The sequence below is a fragment of the Brachyistius frenatus genome, unplaced genomic scaffold (assembly GCF_029030835.1).
Source record: "Brachyistius frenatus isolate BFR_SWC_R1_liver_20210118 unplaced genomic scaffold, ASM2903083v1 Contig_29, whole genome shotgun sequence".
Lineage (NCBI taxonomy): Eukaryota > Metazoa > Chordata > Actinopteri > Embiotocidae > Brachyistius > Brachyistius frenatus.
Window position 1 is genome coordinate 3,064,537 of NW_027210628.1, and position 27,925 is coordinate 3,092,461.

At 40.3% G+C, this 27,925-nt stretch overlaps 1 protein-coding gene across 4 annotated transcripts; it reads right to left on the reverse strand.

Moving 5' to 3' along the window:
• Positions 1–1,748: 1,748 nt before the first annotated feature.
• osbpl1a (oxysterol binding protein-like 1A) lies at positions 1,749–27,734 on the reverse strand. 4 transcript variants are annotated; one of them, XM_069699200.1, is made up of 29 exons: positions 27,450–27,734; positions 24,830–24,959; positions 24,671–24,756; positions 24,510–24,584; positions 24,240–24,351; positions 23,996–24,081; positions 22,537–22,681; positions 20,917–20,984; positions 20,780–20,824; positions 18,133–18,206; positions 17,837–17,900; positions 17,633–17,734; positions 16,235–16,363; positions 16,018–16,099; positions 15,593–15,699; positions 11,432–11,594; positions 9,997–10,183; positions 9,138–9,213; positions 7,895–8,029; positions 7,569–7,666; positions 7,152–7,334; positions 6,942–7,049; positions 5,557–5,646; positions 4,473–4,599; positions 4,164–4,277; positions 3,310–3,433; positions 3,147–3,237; positions 2,813–2,833; positions 1,749–2,358 (listed from the first exon to the last, which is right to left on the reverse strand). In XM_069699200.1, the coding sequence occupies exons 2-29, from the start codon at positions 24,951–24,953 to the stop codon at positions 2,256–2,258; spliced, it is 2,919 nt and encodes a 972-aa protein (XP_069555301.1). In that variant the 5' UTR covers positions 24,954–24,959; positions 27,450–27,734; the 3' UTR covers positions 1,749–2,255. The 4 variants fall into 4 exon arrangements, with proteins under 4 accessions (XP_069555301.1, XP_069555302.1, XP_069555303.1 ...); XM_069699201.1 differs by having other exon boundaries at positions 24,830–24,992; XM_069699202.1 differs by lacking the exon at positions 2,813–2,833.
• Positions 27,735–27,925: the final 191 nt, after the last annotated feature.

Here is a 27,925-nt window from a genome sequence, read left to right on the forward strand (position 1 = left end):
AAGAACCTCCAAAGCAGCGCTGCATCACTATTTAAATTCCCTACTGATGAAGGAAAAAGAGGCGGATTGATTTCATGAAGAGCCTCGCTGAAGGAGACTTTAGGATTAACACCAACAGCCGCCTCTGCAGGGACCATTTCACGGTGGACAGTTTCAACTTGGACCGCCGGCAGTCCATCACTCAGCGTAAGTTCTGTGTGCTTGTTATAATTGTACCAGATAACTTTTCCACAGTGACTCTGCTACATTTAGTCCGCGGTGCAAACTGCTAACGTGATTTTACTTGGTGTAGAATAACTTTATTTTGGTGAAATGGGAGCTAATGTGTTAATTAGTGTCCATTGAGCTCGTAGCCGAGCAGAGTTCAGAGGAAAATGCTCCGATAACCATGGATTGTTTTACGAGTCTCAATATAGCTACGATAAGAACTATAATATATGTAACTCTGTATTTTACATGTCGGGGTGATGGTAAACATGGACCAGAGGAGATCTTGTCCTCCCGATTAATGAGGGTTGTTGTTTTTGTACTCCGGTGTAACGTTACAATCACCGACCCTCTCGGTTACATCTACCGGTACCGGTCCGGATAAACGAGCCCGACTACATGTGCAGGAGGTTACAGAGAGCAGGTGGAGGTGGAGGAGGAAGAGGAAGAGAAAGACTGTCGGCTCGACCTGAGCAGGTTCAAAGTTTGAATTGACGTGATATAATGAATTGATGTGTTATGATGCAGCGTTGTTCATGTTGCAGTTACAGAACTAAATCAACTCCTCCGCTCTTATTATCTCCACTATTGTAATGCAGGTCGTTAGAAGTAGTTGGAGACTCACTGTCTGCTGTCTCTGGTGTCCAGTTTTACTCCTGTGTTACAGCTCAGGGGGACAAGCTGGATTTGATTGCATTTGTATGTTTCACTCATTGGACAAATAAATTCTGATTCTATTGTGTTTTCACAAAGCAGGCTGCTCCGTCCACCAGAGAGACAGAGTACCAGTGGGACATCATGTATAAAGTCACCGAGAGGTTGGATGTCAGACGGACCGCTTAGTGGGGAAAAGAACTGCAGCCACAGGACTGTCCTACACAACACTGAACACCTTCCAGCGAGTGGGCGGAGCTTCAGGTCCTTCAGGACACGCCCCCCGGTCTCAGAGCAGAGAAGACTGCTGATTTTCTCACGATTTCAAAGCCTAGTTTAACAAACTTGGTGGTTTTTTTCATTCAAATTTGGATGGGTAGTTAACAACCCATACTTCTGTGGTGTGATGAACTTAAAACTCATTTTCATTTCTACTTTACAGCATCTTAAAAAACTATTTTGGCTACATCAGCTTGAGTCCATCAGAAGGTATAATTACAGGAATTCAAAACACTTAACTCTTATTGCAGGATTTCTGGATTTCATTTAAAAGAATATGAACCCACCCGCAGACAGAAAATAAAGAGTCTTGATCTTTTGTACACATCAGGCAGATATATATAGGGAAAATATTAGATCAGATTACACTATATTTTCAGACTGTCTTGCATCCCGAGTGCATGTCACATAAATAGTAAATAGTTTCAATTCTCTTTATGGAGTTGGACTTTCTCCATCATAAACCCCAACCAACTTTTTGTTAGCCTCACTCTGTCAGTTTGTATGACATACATAATTATTTTCAGCGGACAGAAATGTTTAAAAAACAAAAAAAATAGTGCCAGTCAGTTCTTAAAGTCATTTCATAAGGAATACAGTAAACATACTGCATGTTTTGCCTTTTATTTTATTTTTTTACAAGACAAAAAACACGAGAAAAATAACTGACATCCACATCAGCATCTTTTCTATCAGACTGCTTGTGTTTTTTGTGAGTTTAACTGGAGTCCAGAGGAGATGGGAACGACATGATGAGGTCACTGACGGTTAAATGGTGGAAAGTATATATACAGATATACAATGAGAGTCAAAACACTACTATGGACATTTAAACGAGGACAGATGGACACCAGAACCATAAACCGCTGTCCATGCGCTAAAGGCCCATCATGAACAGAAACAATCTGGTCTCAGTGGAAATACAAATGCTACATCTCAAAGCATTACTCTTGATTATTGACATTTTTGTGCACAGCTTTATCGTCATAAAGTAGATTAAGGCCACACTGTTTAAGTACACTTTTTTCCCCCCTATTGCTAGTGGCTATTTCATTGAAAAAAAAGAACAACCCGGCAGTTCCTTCCTGCTGCTTTATCTGTGCAGGAAACGTGCATCAGTAAATGTCTGGCATCTGGCTGTACGTCCTGTCCCAGTAACCACCGGAGAAGAGCCAGTCCTGGGAGCTGGTGTGGGGGTTCGGTCCCTGTTGAAACCACCTGACAACACAGTTGAGAGCATTCAGAGAAACCGACCAGACAAATACAACTCAAAGCGAATCAGAGGAAAGCGAGGGAGGATGGTCAGGCATGCTTCATCTCAAGGTCATGAAGGATTTCTATGGGAGTTCGCGGTTTCTGGTTGTTAGCTTTTAACTGGCATTAAATGCACGTAAGTAGGGACGGAACAACTTGGAGGGAAGACGCATGTGGAGTTTGAGTAATTGCATTTAGTGCCAGAGAGTGGAGCTGTCATGCTGGTGGGAGGAAAAGAGGCTTATTGACATCGTCTGCACACTGATTCTATTGTCTGTGATAAAGTGGGACACAGTTACAGATAAGAATTACATTTAGAGACAGAGAGAAAGAGGGAGGGAGGGAGAAATGTCTGGAAACATAGAAGATCACACGATCACATCAAACATTTCAGGCACATCAGTCAAGCAGCTCTAACCTTGGGCCCAGGGCAGGACTCCTTAACATCAAAGCAAGGACGCAGCAGGAAAACAAGACAAAGTGAAGAGAAAATTTAGCTCGAGTATTTCAAAGCAACACGGTGTGACAGAGTACACACAGACATGATACAATGGCAGCGTTAAAGGCAGAAACCAGAATTCACCATTCACAATAAAAAAATGCATGTAAAGTAAAGGCATGACAATGGTACTGTTTCCACCCTGATGAAGACTGTTGTCTTAATATTGCCTGTAGCTGGTTGCTAGCTAGCGCGTGCATTAACTGACTACACTAAAGCTCGTTGAGTACATTTAAGAGAGGAGAACGCTCACCTCGTCTTCCACTCCTCGTTGGACTTGGAGCGGTTCTTGCGAACAGCTCTCTGTTTATCCTCGAGCCTCTTCTTCTGCTCACTGGCGAGGTCTGTTTGAATCACAACAGTGGGGTTAGGGAGAGGGTTTTTTTCTTCAGTTAATTACTTAAAACAATTCTTACCGATGTCGCCGTTCTCCATGGCTCTGATGTCCGGTCTGAGCCTGCAGTCGGTCTGAGGAATGACTCCCTCCATCTCCTTACGCAGCTCGTTCAGCTGCATCGCAAAGGATGTGAAGCTGTACATCTGCAATTAAAGGAAAGATTTATTTGCTATTGTAAAGTGTCATCATTCTTTTAAGACTACACTCTAACGAAGGCTTATTGTAGACGAGTGAGGGTCAAAAGGGTCAGAGACTGCTCCTGTTGCACACGAACAGAGCGCAGTGTAACTTTTGTGAGTAAGTATTCCAAGTTACGTCTCTGGATCAACATCAGCACCTGAGTGTTAGTGACCCTGACGTGTTTACATTTGCACTGTCAACGTGGACACGAGCAGAGAGCGCACATCCCATCGGCAGCAAAGACCCTTCAAATGTTTCAGAAAACCTACGACAATGAAGCAGTGAGCCGGGTGAGGTGGCTTAAGTGAGAGGGGCACAACGTCACTGTCCAAGACTGAAAAGAGAGTCAGGTCGGGACGATGGCACTTTGGTTCTCCAACATTGCAACACACCCGCTCACAGCGCTCCCCACCAGCCCTACTGATCAGATTTGTCTCCCTGCAACTTCTTTCTGTTCCCCAAAAATTTGAAACAAAATTTGATGTGCACTCTTTGCTCAAGATGGTCCCAAAAATGTGTCGAACTCAGGTGCTGATGTTGATCAAGAGCCATAACTTGGAATACTTACTCATGGAGGTCATATCGTCCCCCTGCTCTGTGCACATCACAAAGCTGCGCTCCATTCACACACAACAGGAACAGCCTCAGAAACTTTTTCTATCGCCCCTCGTAGTGTGTATTAATCAGTGGAACCTCGGCAGAGTTGGCCGGTCTGGGTGCGATCTTCCACAGTAGCTGGCTGCCAGGAATTGCCTCCACAGTGTCTGCAGCTGGTGAGGGAACCTCCTCCTGATCTTCACTGGCACCCTAAACACCAGCAGAGGCAGCACACAGAAATAATGCTGCACTGAAAGCTGTACTCTCAGCAAGGTGCATTATTAAAGCAGAGCTCAGAACGGATGCTCGCTTTTTGTCTTTTTTTTCCTTCATTGAAATACATTATTTATGTTATGCATCATAACAGTAAACTGAGAGGACTCTCTTCTGCTCAGTATTTCATACCGCTTTGCTGCCTTTCTTCTCCTCGGACACTTTTTTGTCGTTTTTCTTATGCGCTTCAAACGCAGCCGAATCCACGACATAAAGGCGCTCCGTCCACTTCCCGTAGAGAGCGCACAGCTTCTTTTTGCTGTGACACACAAACACACACACACGTCCTCAGGCACAAACTGTAGTACTTATTTCAGTCAGTTTGAGCTAACAGATAAAAAAGAGCACTTTGATGTGCGATAGATTTCTGGAAGTTAAATAGAACGTTCCCAGGAAAAGAGGAGCCAGAAGTCCGCTTCAGGCTCTGCCAGCATCCGACTTAGCGCATATTTTCACATCTGTTTGTTTCCAGCTTGTATATAACTTATCTCGGTGTCATTGTGTGCATTATGTTTCTATATGTCCATATATCTTTATACCTGTCTGTACATCTTTCGGTGTATATTTGGTCTAGTTCTCGTAGTCGTTATACCACACTAGTTGTGTCCAGTCATTTATCACTGGCTCTGCTCGTGCTCCATCTGAGAGCACCATCTGCTCCTCTTTGTTTTTGCTGTTATTAGCTGCCTTTCAATTTGCACCAATGCACATATCTCTTAAGGATTGATTATCAATGCCATGAACTATTAACTGCGTGTGTTTCTGATTGATAATTTGCATGAGGATTTGATTTTGTAATGGCTTCTGATGTCACATTTAAAGTTAAAGATGTGCTGAGCAGAGGGCAGCTGCTTTACTTTGTATGTCCTGATTTGCAAACGAAGCGTCTTTAAGCAGCTCTAAGTGGCTTATTGAATCATATGTGCTCTAAAATGTGGGCAAAGGAGGACATACTATTTGGAAACCATCATCCAGATAAATTAGCAATTTGACACTGACTCTCATTCAATCTGATAGTGAAGAAAACTAATCTTTTCAGGCACTCGTGGCATCTTAGTTCATGTTACAAAGTGCAAAGAGTATTCACAGTGATGAATAATCCAACATGTGTGAATTGTGTATTAAATATTAGCGGGGCAGCAGTTACTCAGCATTCAAGATTAGAATAATGTTAAGTCTCCTCACAAGAGATGACTAATTATTCATCACGATGTACCTTTTGTCCAAAATATACCCTTCGACCTTGTGCAGTTCTTTTCCAAAAAGGCCACACGGTTTGAAATTCAGGCAGCATCTCTCACCAGTTCTGCATGAAAAGGGAGCAAATGAAAGCACATTTTCTTTTCACTCTCTGACGGTTGAGTCATTCAAAACTTCCTCATTCACTCTGTCCATTTTCCTCCGTGACGGTCAAACTTCCTCAAAATGTTTTCAACAGTTGGATTAGACTTATACTTGATAAATATTCAAAACTTCAATTTAGGATTTTAGTATTTGTATGAAAGATTTTAACTGCCTAAATAAAAACAAATCAAAGAACACACTTTTCTATGTTCCTTTTTATGGACGCGGTTAATGTGCCATATTGAAATGAACAAATGCAAAACAAGGCATTAGTAGTTAAAAGTACGGTCCCTCTGGCTGGCTGGCATGCAGGAAGCTGTTTTAATGTGAATGTTTAAAATAACTACCACTACAGCTGTGATTGGACTGCTGATTTTTTTCATCCATCTCTAAAAATGAAAAACCTCTCCAGAAATTTCCCATGACAACCAATGACAGTGCTTTGTATTGAGAATTAAAAAGTCCTCGCTGCTCTCCACAAGACAAAACTGAAATGCAACAAACCTCCTTACTTTGTTTTCTGTTACAATGTTGGATGTTAATATTGACTTAATTTCATTGTGTGATCATTAAAAATAATTTGATTAAAGTGGAACAATTGTGCTTATTTCCTGTTTTTATTTTTTTAATCAGGGACTCCAATAGACTAGTTTTGAATTGTCCTTTAGCTTATACTGGCCCTTTATGCAACCCGGAACAAGCCGTTTTAGCTCCTATCTCTTTTTTGGGACCCGCCTCCTAAAAGCCCAATATCTTCTGATTGGCCGACCTCCGGACACCTGCTGAGCGTCAGCACCCAGTGAAAGTGTGAACAACTTCAGAGACAGACTGAAAGGATGGCTGGACTTCTACTTGGGCGTGTTGTGCCCGCAGCAAATGACCATATAAGGAAATCTGTTACAAGCTGATGAGTGTTCAGAGCAGTGTGAGAAATGAGGCTTTTTCTCAAAGGAATTAATTTTACATTCATTTACCTCATTATTTGAGACTTTGCTCACCTTTAATATGAACATGCAACATTGTAACATGGCAGCAAATACATAGAAGCATAATAGGTCCTCTTAAGAGACAAAAAGCTGTTTTACCATTTAATTATGACACAGCAAATGCCTGCATACAAAGGAAGTACATATAACAATATGTATTGTATATAATTTATTTCTTTTATTTGTTTTAATATAAGCACTTTCAGTCTTCCATATTATAGTTCCCACAACATATATGCAGACATCTTACGAGTTATTTTTACCCTCCTACCTGTGGTTGACCACCTCCACATTTCCATACTGCTCAATCCACAGCTGACCCACAATGATATTGTGAACACAACATGTGGGATTTGTCCATGTGTAAGCTTCATTGTACCTGCACAAAAATAATAATAATAAAAAAAATGTAGTTAAAGACTGCTCATACAGAAGATAAACTTGGTTGCAAGTTTTGTTTTATTTGGCTAGAAGCTCTTACTTGGGCAGCTCAAGTGTGATGAGGCCTTTTGGTTCAGCTTCCACACTCTTGCCCCAGAACTTTAGCTTGGGGTAAATGGATCCATGAAACACAAAGTCCTGCTTCAGACCTTCAGCGTAAAAGGCGCTGACTGGAGGGTGGTGGCTCACCTGCTCCGATATGAGCCGAAAGCCCAGATCATCTCTGGAATCACCACGGAGACAGCAAGGATCAGAGCACGGACAAGCACACAGCTGTGATGCATATGTTTGGTAAGCTAATGTATATACAGTTGTATGCAACCTTTTGATGATGTTTTGTTGATTTTTGAGGACAAAGCAGTAAACACAACCACTGCAGTAATTGTGGTATGTGCAAAAGTTTTGGCACTTTGAAAATCAACAGATTATGTCCCCAAATACAGCTTTTCCCACGTACCTGACCAGTTCGTAGGTTTCTCCCAGCAGAGGGTTGAAGGGTTTACCAGTCCGCTCCCACTGCGAGGCCACAGCGGAAACTGCAAATGCAGCCACACACTGCCGACAGCAGATAAACACACACACACACACACACACACACACACACACACACACACACACACACACACACACACACACACACACACACACACACACACACACACACACACACACACACACACACACACACACACACACACTCCAAATCAAACACACGAAACTCAAAAGCAAAGCTAAAATCCAGTCACATGATATCTGCAGGATGTTTCAGAGCTCGATCACTACCTTCATCCTCTCAATCGAATCTGAGGTGGCGTTGGCCTGGTGGATGAGGTACGTGTGCTCCATGTACTCTGTGAGGCGCTGCAAGAAGCTGAGCGGCTCGTTGAAAATCACTGGCATTGTAATTTTGGACAGCTCCTTAAAAGAGACATGAGGAGGAATTGAGGGATAAGGTTTCATTGCAAAGAGAAAATGAAGTCCTCTCACATGGCAATCTTCTGAAAGTGTAATATTAATGTTGAGTGTTGAAAAGGCTGAAAGTACACTAGTGTGTATGTTGCTCTGAACAAAATCATGTACGAAGTGAATATAAATAGGCAACATTTATTGCTGTATTTACTGTATCCCACTCTGGTACCAAGAATTACAAATGGCTTCAGAAAATACAATCCACAAATACAAGATTTATAAAAATAGCTTTTCAATATTCCACTTCAGGATTGTGGTGCCTTGAACTCTTTCATGGCCTAATCTGAAAATACAGAAACTGTCACAGTAATGCTAAACACCCTACTTAACTCAATACAATAGATTTTTCTTTTAAAGATGATAATGAAGAGTCTCCAGCAATGCAAGCGGCTCTGTGAGGCTTTAATAAGCACTAAGATAAATGCTAATGCTAGCATAGCATTATGCTCACAATGACAATGGTAATGTGTTGACGTGAAGTAGGTATCACGGTATGTTCACCATTTTAACCTGCGCTAACTGTCGTTAATAAGGCATTAACGCATATTGTTTTGACAGTGGATATGGTGAACTTGTTAGCAGACACCTTTTAATGTTGTTTTCACGTTGCCATTTCATACATTTTTATTATGAAACTAGAGATCATAGCTACTTACGGTCAGCACGATAGCCTTTGCTAATTTGCATTAAATACAATCTGCATCTGACAACATCTCATTTGGCTGCTATATTTGGACAATTTAAAATGTCAGCTGACTACTGGCAGACAAAAATTAAGATAATGTAAAATGATTCAAATTTACAGTGAGGAGGAATATAAAGTTTTGGATTTCATTGCAGTCCATCCAGACATTTCACAAAAGGCCTAGAAATGTCAATTACTGGAGGAAAAGTTTGGGAATCACCAAGGTCACTGGGATTTATCCTGTGGGCACAAGGATTTTCTTTACAAAATATCACACTTTGTCCATAAAGATGATTTAGAACCAAAGCAGACCGACTGACTGACACCCGTGTGTCACGGCTAATAAAAACAACATTTAAACGTTATTCTCACCATTCCAATGCAGTTCCTCAGGATACTCCAAATGCTGAAGTCATTTCTTGAAAACATCGGTGCAGGTAAACTCGTCCTAATAACACACAAACATAATAACACACAATTCCATAAGGCATATATATATATATATATATTGCAGTGCTAGTGCCCTAAAAATAAACATATTTCATTAAAAGTGAATGCATCAGACATATAATAGCTGCTGACGTCATATCAAGTGAATATGGTCAACAAAAGCCTGTGATGTATTATGTGACATACTGGATCTAAGCCCAGACAGACAAACAACACCAGCAGGAAAGGTGGTCAGCAGCCTTGGTATCATCCATCAGCGGCACTTATTCCTTGTAAGTCTACAGACTGGAATTTGGCTTCTGTACTTAAAAGCACAAGATTATTGTATATAATCCATGTAAAAAAATAAGATGTTGAAATAATGATTCTATATTAAAACCACCCAAATAATCGGAACCACATTCTAAAACTGCCGAAAGGGTCAGCCAACAAGGGATCATACTGCAAACTGATTATTGCATTATACCGTAGCCGTATCAATATTTAATAGCTCCAACACAGAGCTCGGTCCTTTCAATACAACTCTTTCTCGTGCCTACCCGACCGGCCCTGACTGTGAATTATTTACACTATGAAGTGGAAAGACGTGAGGGAGGACATAAAAAGGAGAAAGATCACCAAGAAAACAAAACTCTCAAAGCAGGTTGTCAAATATCTAATTCTAGGAAGAACAACATATTCTAGCAAGAAAAAAATGAAACAATAATAGACTAATATGCGAAGACAGGCCTTTGCACAGTGAGGTCAGTGGTACATTTAGAAAACTGTGGGGGCATATGACCTATGCTTTGTTATCCCATTGGGATGAGTATCATCCTTGTCGCCATGGTGATCCTCCTTTGACATGCTGGTGGGGCTGCTGCAAGAGCTGCTTAACATGACAGAGCCTTCGTCCTCCTCCTCGTCGTCCTCGAAAGAATGGCTGGCCACCGTCTCAAAGCCGCTCAGAGAGAGCTCCGAGTCTGATTCTGACGGAGACAAACGAACCGCGACGATTTAGTGAGCAAGAGATCGTTTCACAGACTCATAAAGTGAACTGTTACAGAGCATAAAGTCCAGTTGGTTTCATTAAAAGAGAAAATTAAAAAAATATTATTATTCTTATAGTGCTATGGTTTGGTGGGAAAGCAGGTGTCAACAGTCCACACAGTTTGACAAGTGATGTAAGCCACTATAAACCACTATCTGTGTATAGATCGTCTAATAAGTCGCAAGAAACTGCAGTTCAAAACAATTTCTATCCACCAAAAACATCTGACAAGTTTACTTTTTAACTGCAAATCATAATTTTTTTTTTATATCTTGGTCAAAATTACATGATGAAAGGTCCTTAAACTTTAGTTGATTCTGTATATTTTAGGCATAAACAAATACATGGATGTAATGGTGGACTAGAGCGAGACAGATAAGTTATCCAGGTCAATATCGGCTGATATTACAGTTTTTATGTCAAGAAACTTCAATATACTGAAGCCACAATTGGTTTGAGGCCACTTGGAGACCATGTTTAAATTTTAACTGTAAAATGACAGAGATTGGTCATAATTCTTCTGTATCACATTGTGTTTATGTAAAAAAAGAAAAATAAACTTTCCGCAAATACAGTGTTATGAGATTTTTTTTTGAATCCTAAATTTTGTTATCAGTATCGGCTAAGTAGGGAATGTAAATGAAGTAAATTAACAACAAATTAGTCATTTAAAAACCATAATTAAGTGAAGTGAGAAAAGTAAAAGGTTAATTTTGTCACTTCTGCTTTATTAGTATTAAAAACATAGATGCTGTGCAACAATGAATGCAAATCTCCCTTGCAGATCCGTTTAATTTTATTCTGCTGTGATGTATCAATGTTCACTTCCTTTCATCTATAAAACTGCAAACTTTATAAAATGCCACATTTTCTGTTTTGCAGACACTTTAAAAAAAAACATCAAGCATTATTCAGATCCACATTTTTAATGTTTCTACACCATGCAGTTTTTTGGTTTTTTTCCACACCAAAAACACCCATTAAAGAGAAAACTTTTTTTTTTTTTTTTTAACACAACCAGGCAACACTTGATGCTCGATGAGCGGCAAACATACCAAAGACATTCACTGGCAGGAAAAAGTATTCCAGTGTCCTACAGGTGAATGACAGAGCAGCGCGTGTGAGCGGCAGCTTGTCACAGAATCTCCTGCATGTCCTGAGTGTGTTTGATAACTTGTCAACTCACCAGACACGGCGTCGTGGAACTCATCCTCACTGAGGGCACTCCGCGGTGAAGATCCTTTGACGACGGATTGCTCAAGTTCGTGGTGCTCCGTGGCGAGAGTCTGCAGTGCCTCAGAGAGGATCTTGTTCTTCTCTACCTCCTGCTCCAATTTCAGACTACGCACCTGAACTCGCCACACACAAACACAACAACACACGCACACAAACACAACAACACACACACACACACACACACAACAACACACACACAAAGACAAGCAGACTGATCACTCACAGAAACACAACAATTGTTAAAGTCTTCTCACACAGCCACTAAAATTTTATTCCAACTCTCATTACAGACAGAAGACAAAATGTGTGTGAGTGTCAGACAGGCTGTGATGGCAGCAAATAAACAGAATGGTGACTGATTGATCCTCCCCTCTGCCCTGTCCTCTCATTATCAGACCCACGCAGAGAGAGGCAGCAATGGAGCTGAGAGGGATGAGCCAGGTTTATCTGTAATGGAGGACAGCTGCCTCGACGCTGCCGTCTCAAATGGCCTGCCGGAGAACATGATTCTCGGGGAGGAGAAGGGATCGAATGACGCGTAATGGACATAAACCATCAGCTAAACCTTCCTTTTACACAAAACAGTAGTGTTGATCATATGAGGGTGCGCTTCATCGTGCAGCAGCACCTTTACAAAAAACATCTAACTGAAGTGACAATGTGTAAATAGAAAGTTAGAGACCACTAAGAAGGCAGTTTTTTTTTTTCTTTGGGGTGTCAAAGAAAGAAAAGTAGGAAGAAGTGAAGTTAAATAAATCACAAAGTAAAGTGTGTTAAAGTGCTGCATACTGACAGACCGCAGATCATGTCATAATATTGCACTTTAAAGAAGAAATTCCTGCTGCTGACCTCTCCACAGGTGGTGCTGAAGTGCAAACCAAAGCTGCAGGAGCTTAAAGTGATTCAGTATCTTTCCTTTGCACGGGGAGCGAGCGTAAGGACCCGCCGCTTCATTCACACTGCGAGCCATCATGTGCCGACTGAGCCATAAACTGCACATGTGTAAATTATTCCTATTGGGCTCAGGCCTATTCATGGCGAGCTCTGAGATCCTATGGGCCTTTCATCGCGCTCTGCCTCTGCAGATCGCAGTTCAAAAGGCTTACACAGCTGAGCGATCGAGGCCCGGCCCAGGTGTAAACCCTGAAAGCACCGGACCGGCTGTCAAACCCAGAACATTCAAAGAGGTTTTTGGCAGCCTCTGCTTCACCAGCAGTGACGTTTCCTCCAAAGATCCCGCAGGAATACGACTGTCTTGATTGTGAGATGAAGCTGGGTGAGCACGAACGAGGAGACGCTTTATGTACAAATAAACAAAACAACGCTCACAAACATCTTGACTGGGAATGATTGTGTTCCCAACACCGAGTGCGTTTAATAATTCAGCCCTCGGTAGTCAACAATTTTGTCCCCGTCTTGATTAATGTTTAGCAGAAAATGACAGGCAGTCAGAATGTCACGCATAAAAGGGCTGGATCTGTGCATTATCATGTAAACTCAACATTGTGTTGATTTACATATCCAACAACTGGAGAGTGCATTAATTCGGTCCATCAAAAGCAGCAGCACAACCCCAAATCAGCGTGAACAATCAGAGGGGAGGAGACAGCGACTAATTCTCATCCCGACGTGACGTTCAGATTCAAATCTGGTTCAGAAAAGTGCTGCAACTGATCTCAAACGGGGACGGGCGATAATGCAGGACAAAAATGAACACTCCAACTCTTAGATCTTCAGAGCCGGAAAACTACATTTTGCTTTCCAGCTAACAAAACAGAGGTAAGAGATTAGGATTATTAGATTTTTTTTGTGAATTAGTTCTTCCCGAAATCTGTCCCTAAATCTCCTGTTGTCTCTTCAATCTCTACATATCTCTGTTCACATCTTCCTCTTACATACGCTGCTTCAAATTATAAAAACATAACCACATATGTTTACTTCCATTAAATAACTTTTGTGCACACACACACACACACACACACACACACACACACACACACACACACACACACACACACACACACACACACACACACACACACACACACACACACACACACACACACACACACACACGAATCCTGCTGACTTTGGTGATCCTCTGACTTCCCCCCCCTCAAGCAACACTGTCAGTTTTATATATATATTTTTAACATTTTTGCAAAACAAATGACTTTTTTTCAGCCTTTCTGCTGCTGTGAATGGTGTTAGCATGCTAACACACTGAGCTAAGACTGCTATCATGTTAAACATTAAACCTGCTCTAAATCAGTACATAGTGGAGATTTGTCCTCAAACTAAACAATAAAAATAAAAATAAAAAACTCAAATTCAAACAATCACTGAGGCACCAAGGAGTTCAGGGAAGAAAAAAAAAAAATCCGTTTCACGTGGTTCCTTTCACCATTTCAGAAAGCAAACAGACAACAACAAAAACAAACATGTTTGTGCCTGTCTTGCCCTGATAAAGAACATAAACCACCCTGGTGCCTGGCTGTCCTAAAACTACCTACCCATATACAGTATGTAGATTCACCTGATACGCCCAAGCTACCCTTCAAAATAAAAGAATGAACACTTATTTAATTAATCAAAATAATATAAATATTGTTGTCAAACAAATTCAGCCATATCTTTCAAACAAAACATCAACAGAATAAATAGATGTGATTTGAATTATTACACACTACAAAAATACCAAATGGCCCCAACACAGTAATTTTACCATTGTTACTGTGAACATGCTAATTCGCTCACATGACTAAAGATTGTTGTTGTTGTTTTATGGTGTTTGGATTAATTTTATTAAAAAAAAAAAGAAAAAAAAAAAAGAGTACTATCACATTATCAATGTCACAAAAATGCATTTTGAAGATACATTGGTGAAGGATTAAAAACATATTGTCCTCCCTCGCTGAACCATGTTTGTCTGCTGCTGTGACTGACAACAGCTGAGCCGGAGTGCTGCTGGGCCTGAAGCCAGCGTAGTAAACAGGCTCGCCACGGCCTGTGTATTTGCTACTAATGCAGTTTCACAACCTGATGCCTTCAGCTCAGCATCAACTGAATTGCCGTGAAGTACGCATCAAAAACACACGGAGCAACTCGAGAAATCTCCTGCACCAGACGCAAGAAACAGATCTTATCATGTGCATCACCATGTGTTGAGTCAACCACTGTCGAAATATGTTTTACATAGTTATAAAACCCATGTCCAAGGTTGCTGTGGGCTGTAAGCAGTGCCATTCTACTTTTTTCTTCTTGGGGGGAGGGGGGGTAATGTGCCCACCGAATCCTTCCATTATAATCAAATCCATTGAATCAGTCACAAAGAAAACCCATCTGACAGCTAATAATCACTGCGCTCCACTCAGCTGCTTTCATAAGGAGGTGGGAATTGTGCAGGCGCTTTCTTATGAATGATGTTTTGCTTTTACATTGCAAGCTTAAGAAAAACACCACTATATATCTGAGGGTCACAAACAAGAAGGATCCTGTTGATTACAATATTTATAGTCTGCATTTGTTTTTTTTATAGGGTCGGTGCACTCAAATCATAAATAATATTATCTTTCTTAGCCTGCATGGTCTCTTACAGAAGCCTTGAAGACAAACTAAACATTTATTTGTAGAAACAATGTCCTGCTTACATAATATTCAAATATCAAAGCAGACTGGAGTTCTTTAAAATGTCCTTCGAGACCAAATATTGTCCCATTTAATGAGTTGAGTGAACTCATACAGTGAAGGAAATAATGATTTCTTGCTGGTTGGTACGGGATCAAATACTTATTTCACACAATCAAATGCAAATCAATTTATAACTTTTATATGATGTAATATTCTGGATTTATTTTTTTATATTCTGTCTCTCATTGTTAAAATAAACCTACCATTACAATTATAGACCGTTCATTTCTTTGTCAGTGGGCAAACTTACAAAATCGGCAAGGGATCAAATCATTATTTCCTTCACTGCAAGTATTCTGCTACAGGAAAGCGAGAGTAAACTGTTGATAATCATTTACATGACGCACATAAACCTGACACATTGCAGCCACTCGGCATTCAAATGAAGCCAGACGTCTGTCAAAGGGAAGATGACACTTACCCCGTCCTGTCTGGAGAAGAGGCTGAGACACACACTGAGACTGGACGTGGTCTCACTGGACAGCTCACAGATTTCCTGCATTGTTTGCAGAACGGTCGATGGAAATCCTGAGTGAATCAAAAACACAAACTAATGAGTGAAATAGTAAAAGTCACAAAACGAGTTCCCTAAAAAGGACAAACTCAAAAAATGTTCATGCTGTCAGAAAAGCAACAAACAACATGCGTAGAAATCTCTAATGACAGGGACAGATGACGCAGCCTCTTAATTAAGAGTATTTCAGATATTATACTTTGTATTTGAATCGGCTTGATGGTGCTTGTAATTTTAATCATAAGGTTTTCATTTCCCCTCTTCCCTCTGCTGCATAAATTACAATTTATAGAAAAAAACCCATAAACAGCAGTTTAATGACAGGTTTTTACTTTCTGACAGCCCATCATTTTTCAGCATGGACAGGAAAACTGCCACCTCCTTCTCCAGTTTCTTCTGGCTGACCTCTGCTGCCTGGTGATTCAGAGAGATGGGAGAAGACCGCCGATGAACAAAAGCTGCAGGGGGGTAGGACTTTTGTAGTTCGGGGAAAACACTGCGGATCATTATGCTGACATGCTAATTATGGATGTTTTTGTTAACGGCCACCTGTAGTGAGTCTGTTAGCTCCCCAAGTGACATCGCTTCCTCCTCCTCCTCCTCCTTCTCGCTGCCCTGCTCTTGGGAGCAGTAGTGTGTGCTGTAGGCAGAGTGCTCCTCCAGCGCGTCTAGCCATGCCTGGGAGAAAATAAATGATTTTTATGTGGTTTGTCAGGAAAATTAAACAGGTTACTCATATATTATACAGATTGTGACCTTGCAATTACAAGGTTCAAGGTTAGCACAAGTTGTCCAGTTGACATTAGCGAGACAGCTGTATTTAGCGGGTAGAAGTTTAAGACGAGATTAACTGAAGTGACTCACCTCAGTTGGCATTTTTGCTAGTGCCTTTTACAACGTTTTTGATAAAAGGATTAACTTTTTTTTAGCAATATTTCATCATTTATTTCAGCTTGTTTAACCTCAGCTACAGGGCGTCGGGGTGACACGCATAAAAAGTGGAACTAGATTGGTTCTCCTGTTTTCAATCTGAGCACTCATAGATGCTTCACAGGTGGAACCTTATAGTAGCACCTGACCAATATATTGATTTTCTTGCCCAATATTGGGCAAAAAAATAATGCAGAAAATGATTGGGGAAAATTAGAAGCAGTTATATTTGTGTCTTTTTTTCTATGCTTATCTGAATTCTTAGTAAAGTTTACTGTTTCAGTGCACTGATGCACATTCTTTCTTTTGCAGATGTCCCGTCATGGCGCTGCATGTCTCTGCCCTGCGCTTGTCATCTCCACCAACAGTTCTTCTCTTATATCTCTATGCTGTCCTTTTCTCTCTCTGCTCTCCTCTCACCCCAACCGGTTGAGGCAGATGGCCGCCCACCTCTGAGCCTGGTTCTGTCGGAGGTTATTTCCTGTTAAGAGGGAGTTTTTCCTTCCCTCTGTTGGAGGTTTTCCTCCCTTAAAGATGAATTGTTTCCCTCCTAGCTTATGTGGGAATTGTTGAATTGTTGGGTTTCTCTATAATATTGTAAAGTCTTACTGTAAGGACTTTAATGTGTTAAGTGCCATGAAATAACCTTTGTTGTGATTTGGCGCTATATAAATAAATAAAATAAAAAATTGAATTGATGTCAGCGTGGACAATAAACTCTTAGATATCCTGCTTCTGGCTTTGTCACACGTGTCAAGTGTTTAATAACCACCTTTATGAGATCATTGGATATACAGTATAAATGTAAACAATATTTGGCTAAATATTAATATCTAAATAATTTTACTCCCTAATGTCGGTAACAGACCCAAAAATCCAGTATTGTATGGACGATCGCTTTACTTTTTCCAAATTTCAGAGCCACTAATAATGTCAATAATTTGGCAAAAAAAAAGTCAGGAAATAGTTGATGAAAAGCGTGTTTGACGTTACAGCTGGAGGATAAATGAAACTCACTTTTCTTGTTGCCTCTGGGTCCGTTTTAGGTGATACTTTGAAGTGATGCACGCTGTCATCGAAGCACTTCAGGGTAAAAAAGCAGTCATCTTTGGCTCGTATCTGGAAATAAGAAACGATGAGAAACATTCCCTTTGTGAAAAATTTGTACTCACTTAAATTGGGGTCAAAAAAGGGAGTGCAATTCTTAAAATGTTGACTTACCAAACAGTGGGCGTGTGTGAGGGACTTACAGCCCTGCCTTCTGATGTTGGCAGCTGCATCTGACCTTCATATGGAAGAGACAGAGGTGAGGACTTTTCTTTTGAGGAAGGATCCTCAACAGATGACAGATTTTCAGTGGAGGAAGAGCAGACAGGATCAGTCTATTTTTAACTAATTTGTCTGTCACCTCCAGCATCTTTCCAATCAAAAGTGTGCAGTACTTCCATTTATCTGTTGCTGAGATCTGTTCAAACATCTGATTCAAGGAGCACAGCCAAAGTGAGAGATGCACTTACTGTTTTGAGTACCAGGATAAAACCCCGTCCTGAAGGGAGACCCAGTAGGACCGCCAGCCAAAAAATCTGGAGCTCTGCAGGATGGCACGCAAGAAAATAATCAGCAGTCTGATTTTCAGTGACTTCTATTATTGTTCAGTCTTTTCTGATTTCAATGATGACTGAGAGAGCGACAGATCACAGACCTCAGAAAACTCATTAAACTGAGAATACAGTCACAAATCTGATAACACTTGCTGCAAGTAGAAACATGCTGCAAATGCTAAAAGCACGCACACACACACACACACACACACACACACACACACACACACACACACACACACACACACACACACACACACACACACACACACACACACACACACACACACACACACACACACACACACACACACACACGAGTTACATCCGAGTTTGTTTTCTAACTGATTGGCTCAGCGGGTGAAAATCGTTAGTTTTTAGGGCTTCTCAATGCTGCACTCACAGAAATTGGACGCTGCCATAATTGGATTCTGACTTTGAAATAGCACTCACATCAATATCCAGGCAGTAATTAGAACTGGGCCTATTTTCAGCTGTGGAATAATACACTTTTTTTTTTTTTTTCGGGTTTGAATGAAGGAACATCATCCAGTGAAACGATGAGGGATTGATGTGTTTAAAAAAATGTTTTGGCACAGAGGAATTCACTTTCAAATAATACCTGTTAGCAGAATAAGTTCACTGCCGCCTTTTTGTTCTTTGAAGCTGCTATGATCAATGTCTTTGAATCACATGACTACTATGTGTAAAAATTCGCTACTAGTAATGACACCAGACAGAATTATCATGTGACTCTGCATGACCCTTCAGCACTGTTTTGGTTTTCTTTACTCTCAACACTCTCATTGTTTTTGGCTGCCACAGGCAGCTACTTTTCCACAGCACATCTAGAAATGTATCATGCATTACTTTCTCTGCAACTAATAAGAAACATCAAATAGCTTTTAACATAGAGGCGCATAAGCAGAAATCGAAAGACAACAGTGGAGACCAAAAGACAAAAACAGAGCTAAAAGGAGAGTGATTATAGAGCTGCAAAGTGGGAGGAGTCGCTGGTTCAGGAAGTGGTTTTCCACATTGTCTATAGTAGGTCAAACCTTCAGGAACAGTGCAAGGCTGCATAGCCATTTTGCCATAGCGGCCAAACAACATGACTGTAACTTCGACATTTGTCACATGATTCACGCAGGCTCGAAAAGTATCTTTTCCACTCACAATGATTGGAAAGGGAGTGGCTAAAAGCATCACAAACCACGTTAAATAATTATTTTTATGATCAGAATTTTCTCAATAACTTTTGGGAAGCCTCAAAAACTGCAAGACATTTTAAATTTTATTCCATTGTGGAGCAAACAGGAGTCAGCCAGCCCGACCTGCACTCAGCCTTAGTGGAGCTTGCTCTTTACTGGCTCAGCTGAAGCTAATGCATGTGCTTTGTGGGCATGTGAAACATCCAGGTACCACATACAGGAAACTTGAAATGTTTTCCGGCATATTCTCAACTGAGCAGCTTTTCACTGACATGAATGAGGAACTATCTTGTCATCTGGCATCTAGTTCTTTTTAATAAATTCACATTATATTCTCATTTAAATATTTTCTGTTCATCAATATCATTCATGTTACTGAACACAGAAACCATGTTTTGTCATCATTGCTATGGAGAAGAAGTCTGTCAAATCTGGAACAAAAGGGAATTCAAATCACTTTATCTTTTTAACTAAACGTGGCCCTGCAGCTGCTGACTTCAAGAAAAGAAATCTGCAGATTGTGTTTTCGGTTTTCTCAACACCATTATCTTTAGACAGGGACAGTTCCGTGACAGGGTTTCAAAGTAGATGTTTCTGTATGTCTCACTGAAGTCAGAATATGTGCTGTGAAAAAGGTCTATTATCACACTACATCCAGCATGTTACAGTTTGTTTGTAGAGATTATTTTTTGTTCTCAGCCCTCAATCACCACATGCTAATGAGCCTGCAGTATCTTAGTAAAGCCCGTGCTATCTTCTGCTGATGTGGCCTCTTATTGTGAATACCTGGTAATCAGTGCGAAGGTCAGTGCCCCAACATTTGATGAAGCAGTAAACTAATCAATTTCCTAATTCAGCACACTGTGGAGTGACACATTACACTTGGTAGACCACCATGTTCCATTTGTTCAAAACCTTATTTAATTTTAAATGACAAGAGCCAGATTTTTCATAATAAAAGCATTGTTACCAAAAATGGTATCTTTAAACTAGAAAAAGGTAAATTAAAACAAGCCCTCAAAATCATTTAATTGTCAAATAACAACAAACCCACAGCAAGAATCCAAAATGTTTGTCTACATGTTATTGTGTTGCTAAATTACACATTGTACGGGATATTTTGTTTTAGAAGAGACTTTGAATACATTTTTATTTTACCCATTTTTTCTACAGCCTGGTAATAGAGTACACCAATAAACATGGTGCTATGGGAATGCTTTGAGTTTTCTGTACCAGCAGGATCTCTAAAGTCAACATGTGATGGGTCAATTTCTCCACTTTGCTTGTTATTTCTCAATCTGTAATAAATTGGGTTCTGTCAGCCACCAAAGTAAATATTTCTCAAACTTTACCTTCCAGAGGAGTCCCTCGTACTTCTTGACATGACGAGTCGTACCCTGCAGGGGTGACAGAGGAGACAAAGTAAGAAATAAATCAAACAGCACATCAAAGAAAACGTCAGGAAGCCGGCTGTCAGCTGAACACTCACTTGATGAACGGCGCCTTCGAGAAACTGTGTCATTGCTGTGTCACTGGCCAGGTCGAACACTGTCTGGCCTGGGAGGTATGGATATACACAAAACGAGTGGAGCATTATCACAGAGCACATTTATATAAAGGGAGAAAAATACAGCTTGATTGACCGATATTTACATGCTGGTGACAGAATTATAAATAACAAGGATTCATTTACATCTGAACCAGCGCCAGCTTGTGCCTCACATGTAAACATAGTTGTAGTTTTTCCGAAGATAATCATGTTCACAGAAATAGCCAACATGCTTGGCAAAACTAATTAGTTTAAACTTTGAAAATCTTCCGGAGAAATGACAGCTACATGCCAAAACAGTTGCTATTTTTGTCTGGATGAAGGAAGAGAGACAAGACCCTATGAAATGAGCTGAAACTGTCACTCAACACCTGAAGCTACAGTTTTTGTGCAAGCAGCATGCGGAGATTAGAGCTTGTAAAAGAAAAAGGTGGTGTTATTCTATATTTTTCTGCTTGACAGATAGTTTTCTTATTTTTAAAATCCTCAGAAGAGACTAAAATGAACATGTTAGCTGGTCTCTCAATACTCTCCATCCTCCTCCCTGTCTGTGGCTGCCAGCCCAGAGCACATTTATTGCCTAAAGTGCAATACCATTGAGGGCCACCAGAGGCTGGCTCCAATAAAACCCTCAGTAGACCTCTTGCAAAAAGTGTCAACTTCTCTAGTGAAATACAAAGTCAAGAAATTTTTTCTTCAAGTAATTTTTGTGTCATTTGCTAAATGTACTCCTTCTGATCAGTGCTCTGTTAGTTCTACTGAAACGGGCTCTTTAATCAATTAGATATGAGGCCTCAAAGAGAGGCTTGTTTGGGGTCGTGCCTGGTTTGATTGACATGCCTGGGGTGCAGTCAGGTTGCCGGTGTAGGTGGATGTGGCGTAGTGTCCCTGGGTTCAGTCAGATCCACCCCCTGCTCCCCTAGCTCATCCAAATATGGTCACTTATGGCTTATGGCGACCACCAAAATGCCAAACTCGAGGCTACACAAACCAAGGGGTGAAGTCACTGTTGGTTGCCGTTTGGTGGCACCAAAAACTAAGAAGGAGTGACTTTAGCTAACCACATTATAATAACTGTGGAAAAAAAAAACTTGACTTTGTGTTTCATGAAAGAAGTTGAATGGGAATCTGTGGAGCCAGAGCCTTTTTAGAGCTAACCCCTAGTGGCCCTCAGCGGTATTGCAGTTTAAGGCCCCTTCACATTGGCCTCATTTTTCAGATGCAGCTACGTCCACTTGTAAATAAAGTCTATTGTTGCCACTTGGTATTAATGCATATTTGACATGGTAGTATTAACAGAAACAGGGGAGTGTGTGTGGGATTGACTCAAAATAAAGTAACTTTGCCACATTCCTTTTAATGAAGGAACATGTCAGCCAGTGTTACGCTGTGGCTCGTTGATGGGTTTTAAGCACTTTTTAGCCTCGGCTGAACAGGCAAGACTTATCTCAGAATCAGCTCGTTGTTTTTGATCTTTTCATGTTATTTGTTGACAAAAAAAGAACAATATTGAATATAACCAGTCATTGAGGGCTGCCAGCTTTTTCTGATGCACCATACCGTTCTTGTTCTTGACGCTGGGATTGGCTCCACCCTTCAGCAGCTTCAGGGCACACTGCATTTGACCACGATAGGCTGCACAGTGCAGCGGAGTGTTACCCAGCAGATCTGTGCAGTTGATGTCTGGAGGCTTCTTCCTACGGAGCTGTAGCAAACATTTTGGCTCATAACAGATGTATTGTTTGAACCCCAGTGGCCTGCATTTCTTTATTATTCTGCTAAGAACTGAAGCATGACTCTCTGAATTCTCACACTGCGACCAATAGGTGGAATAATTAGGACTGCGACGGCTTTCCAAAATTTGACTGCCACTCTTCTTTTGATGAGTCTGAAAAACTCCTTTGGCACATAATTCAAATATTGATTTAAAAAAAAAAAAAAAAAATTCCAGTTCTCTCTGTGAGGTTTTCATGAACTATTGTGTTGTTGAGATTCAAAGGGTGTAGTTGACTGTTTACTTGTCTGGACTTGAACTTGAACATGTGGTGATACTTGAAGGTCCAGATACGAGTCCATAGCCAAGCTGACATGACTGCTAACAGGCTATTTAACAGTATTGTTATTACCAGGTTTAACATTTTAATGTCCCCTGTTAGCATGCTAACTTTTTCTAATTAGCAATGGTGGATGAAGTATTCAGCTCCTTCACTTAAGTAAAAGTACTAACACCACACTGGGAAATCACAACACGGGTTATTTCATGGTACTATACTGTATACTATTATACATACAATACCATTAGATTATTATTACTAAGCAGCATTTTACTGTTATAGTTCATCGAGGTGGAGCTATTTTTTAACTAGTTTCTATAGTATTGAAATTGATTATAGTTTTCATAACCTGCTGGTTATTTTCTGAATTACTCAATTGGTTGATTGCTTTGTAAAAATACAAAAATATGAAGTCAAAATTATGGAAATAGCTAAAAGTAAATGCAGCAAATTGTCATGTTTGAGAATATTAGATCATGAAATTTGGGGCATGTTGCATCTTGATTTATAACAAACCATCATACTTCATAAGCAGCTATCCAAAAAAAAAAAAAAAAAAAATCTTAATTTTGTGAAGTAAATATTAAATAAAGCTGTCACGTAATTGTAGTGGTGTAAATATTTCCCTCTGCTGAAAATTAGAAGTATAAAGTGGCCCAAAAATCAAATGAAGTACACATACATCCAAATTGTAATTAAGTTCAAAACTTTTAGTATCTGATGCTGGCAGAGAAAAATACCTAAGAAAACTTTTTGCACTTTTTCATTATTATAATGTCTGTACAAAATTACAATCAATATTTCCAATAGCTGTCAAAACATTCAACTTAAAATTACAACTACTACATTAATTACCCTGAATAAGCAGTGGACATCCGACACTATTAATGGACGAAATGCAAGATTCAAACTTTTGCTTCATGTCTGTGGCAGTATTATATCAGGTATCAGTGTCTGGCACTAACCAACTGACTGAGCGTTGAAAGGTCTCCTTCACGCGCAGCTTCCAAAAGTTTCTCCTCCAGTTTCCTCTCCTCTGTCCTCTCCGCCGCTGGCATGAGCGACAGGATGCATTTACAAAACGAAAATGTAGGATGATTTTACAATTCATTCATTACGTAAAAAACTTGTATGAATGAATATCAAAACATGGAAATTGATTAAGAACATGTTTCCATGGTATCTGAGATGACAACGCGTCTCTCTCACCTTCCAACATGCTTCTGATCTCTGCATTTTGAGTGACATCTTTGGGTATCTGTGCTGTCCCATTGATGACAGTGGCACATGCATCATAGTGCAGCAGCAGGATGACAACCTCCTGATCAATACGTGATTGATTGATTGATTGGTTGATTGATTGATTGACTGAATGGATGAATAAGTGCATGCACAAAATCCTACTATCAACAAAGAGATGCAAAGAGTAGAAGGAAACTTCAAATCTGAATGGGTGATTATTGATACATTAAAAGGTACCTTTCTTCCTGTGAAGGCTGCTTTGTGCAGGGGAGTATCTCCAATATTATTGGGCAAGTTAACATCTGCCCCCGCCTGCAGGGTGGAACAAGACACAACTTGCATGTACAGTTGATTACACTATCCAAGTTCGCAAAAAAAAAAGAATAAAGAAACCTTACCTTAAGCAATTCCTCCACCACGTCTTTGTGTCCGAAATAACAGGCCAAGTGAAGAGGTGTCCATCCCAGGTTACACTTACTTTTACCTGAGGAAACAGCATAAACTGCATCACACCAGCACACTAGAACTGATATTATCTCCATGTGTGAGTCACATACCTTTGCAGTTGATGTTGATCTGTGTCTCTTCCCTTATTTTGGACATGAGGAGCCTCTGAACCCCGCACAGATCTCCGTTCCGGGCAGATCGCAGGAACTGCTCCTCCGGCTCCAGCTCCTCCATGGACTCCTGCAGGAGAAAAGCAAGCGGGGGAAAAAACAACTGCTTTTTGTTTTTATTACTGTGACTGAACTGTAATCAAAAAGATGCTTTCAGGGGGCGCATCAACTGAAAAGAAACTAAGTACTTATTGAGATTTATACCGAGAGCATTGAATGAAATATATCGGTAAAAAAACCCAACTACATTCGGGGTTCCTTCCCATTTTTACGGATTAATTTGAAAACTTTTCCAAATTTGTTTTACCTCATTTCTCTGACTTTATTTAAGTAGTTTAATTGCATGGAAGAACACTAGTGCCAAAATTCACCTATGCTTTCAAACAATTTACATTAAAAAAAACTATTTAATACAGTAAAACATGCTCTCTGTTTGTCTAATGAAGCATTTTAATGTACCTTATTAGAGCACGTTAAAACATTTTGATGAAAGAAAAAGAAAAAACAGTCAAAAGTGCTGGTTTTGACGGCTTTTCAGAAAGTAAAAAAAAAGAGGTGTTTTTAATGTAAATCTTGTGAAAATATTGTCAAATCATGGCAGTATTGGCCTTTCATATAAAATAGGAGGGACATGCATACCCAGCGTGAGCACCTGTAATTGGTTGTAATGTTGTGGGGGTTACGGTTAATGACGAGCTGACTGACAGGAATAAAGGTGATCGGTGCAGGGTTTAAAGAGTATGCAGATCCAGTGAGGGCTTCTCCTACGGTCACATAGCCGATGAAGCTCTAGATTTTAAAATTAGTAATACAAGCAAATTTTTCCTAAACATTGTGGTAATTCCAAACCATTTCCAGGCCTGGAAAATACTGTATTTTCACAACTTTTCTGTGAATTTCACGACTGTGGGAACCCTGTACATGATGAAAAATCCAACCCTTCATGATTGCAGGAACAGTGAACCAGTACATGGGGAACTGAAAGATAATGAGGTCTGCCTGGGTGAGTTTACTTTGCTCTTCAGTGATGTCAGCAGACAGTTTCCCTGTTTCTCGCATGATGCAAATGGATAATGTTTTTCATTGGACCTTCCCTGCCAGGTGTGGCCTCTCAGCAGATATAACCACGGTGACATCGTCAGGTTTATTTCCTCAGACATCACGCAACAGTTTTTGTTCACAGTTTTTCTCTGTGACAAGTTAACTGAACCTGTTGTGTAAAATCAGCCGACTGCACCTTTTAAATGACGGCTCAAACCTTCCTTGCGGTTTAATATTGCCTCATCATCTCTCATCCTTTTAGGCATGTTATGAAAAAGTCACAAGAGCTTGTTTTGTCAGAGTGAGGGAAAGGCAAGTGTCACCATAGAGAGGAAGAAAGTCAGAAGTATTTCAAAAGACAACTGTCACAAGACTAACCTTCCAGGAAGGAAACAAGTCCTTTCTTTCCCCTTTAGACAGCCAAAAAACAAGCCCACATGATGTTCTGTATTTGCGATCAAACCGCTGACAAGACAAACAAAGAAAAAAAAAGGGGAGAGCTCGCTTTAAGCAACGTTATGGAATGTCATGTTGCTGTGAGGAAGGATCAATGAACTACATCGATAAAACGAGACCAGTCAGATGCTGAAAGAAAAACTTGGACCATCACTGAAACAGGTTCAACTGGAACTGGAAAGCATGTGACAATAACAGACGGTCAGCCTGTTTCTCTATTGTATGCTGCAACTTCAGGAACACACACTCTCAGAAAATCACTCTATGTGATCTAAATATGTAATCAGAATACTTCAAAATTTGTTTGACAATTATTAATTAAAATCCCCTTTCACTTGTATTGTTGTTGTTTTTTTTTTTTTTTTCATTTATCATAGAGTAAAGTTTACTTTGATCTCCCATTAGACTTATTTCAGCTTTGACAGTTTTATTTTTCAACAGCAAAATGTAACACCAAGTGCATATCTTGGTCACATTCTTTAATCACCAAGTTTAAAGTATACTTTTAAATAGTTGTTCATTTTTTATTCATGCAAGAGTTAGGAAATTTGAACATCCATTGTTTTGTTATTTCGTTGCACGACATCAAACAATTCATAGATGAAACAAGGACATTCATGTTATTATTGTGACCTCAGTGGGACCTTAGTTCTTCAATGCCTATAATTGACAATATAAAGGAAAAGCATTTATTCAAGTATAATTTAGATGTACTTGTAGGTCCCCCCAACATTCACTTCGTGACCCTTTAGAGGGGGGTGGGCCAACCCCTTTAATTGGTTAATAAACCACCTAACCGTGAGCACAGTGGCTCCACCTCGAGCAGCTACAATAAAATGCTGCTGACACTGATGCAGATACAGCCTTAGTCCCAGGGGATCCTTCTTTCTCTGCTGACAGTGCACTTTTACGAATGATGCTTTAAGTGCAGCTAGCTGATGACATCTCAGCGTGTATGTTTACTTGTTAAGTGAGATTTTAATGAATATATTTGTGACTCTGGCAGCTCTGATCAGATAACACGAAATAGGTGACACGGCAACAAACACATATTGACACTTACTGCTTCAACTAGTCCAGTCCTGTGAAGTACAATCCGGTGCGTCCAGACAGCAGCTCTCACACGGGCCCTCCGCGGAGCTGCATGTGATGTTTTAAGTCCCTGTGAGCCGCTTCCTGCTGCCCCACTCCGCTGCAGCGCGTCACATCACGCTGTCAATCACACACCTCACCCTCCCCATCATCCACCGTCCTCAGCCGACGCCAAGATCACCGACATATATAGCTGCCTCTATCACCCTGTCTCCCTCCCTCACACACACACACACGCACCTCTGCTGTCTGTTTACACTGACATCAGCTGATCCCCGCAGAGCGGAACACGGCCGGCCAAGTTGTTCATTTCAAAATAAAAGACTGATATTTTACAAAACGATTTTTTTTTTTTTAAATAAAAACAATCCAATGAATATCAAGTCGCGAGTCGTCTTACACTTTATTTTAAATGAAACTCCCTAAATACAGTGAAACTCTCAGTTC

Coding starts and splice junctions, on each gene's coding strand:
- osbpl1a (XM_069699200.1), bottom strand. CDS start 24,953: ATGGAGGAGCTGGAGCCGGAGGAGCAGTTCCTGCGATCTGCCCGGAAC. Junction 24,757..24,829: donor GATCAACATCAACTGCAAAG/GTATGTGACTCA, acceptor CTGTTTCCTCAG/GTAAAAGTAAGTGTAACCTG. Junction 16,364..17,632: donor ACCCAGAGGCAACAAGAAAA/GTGAGTTTCATT, acceptor ATTTTCTCCCAG/GCATGGCTAGACGCGCTGGA.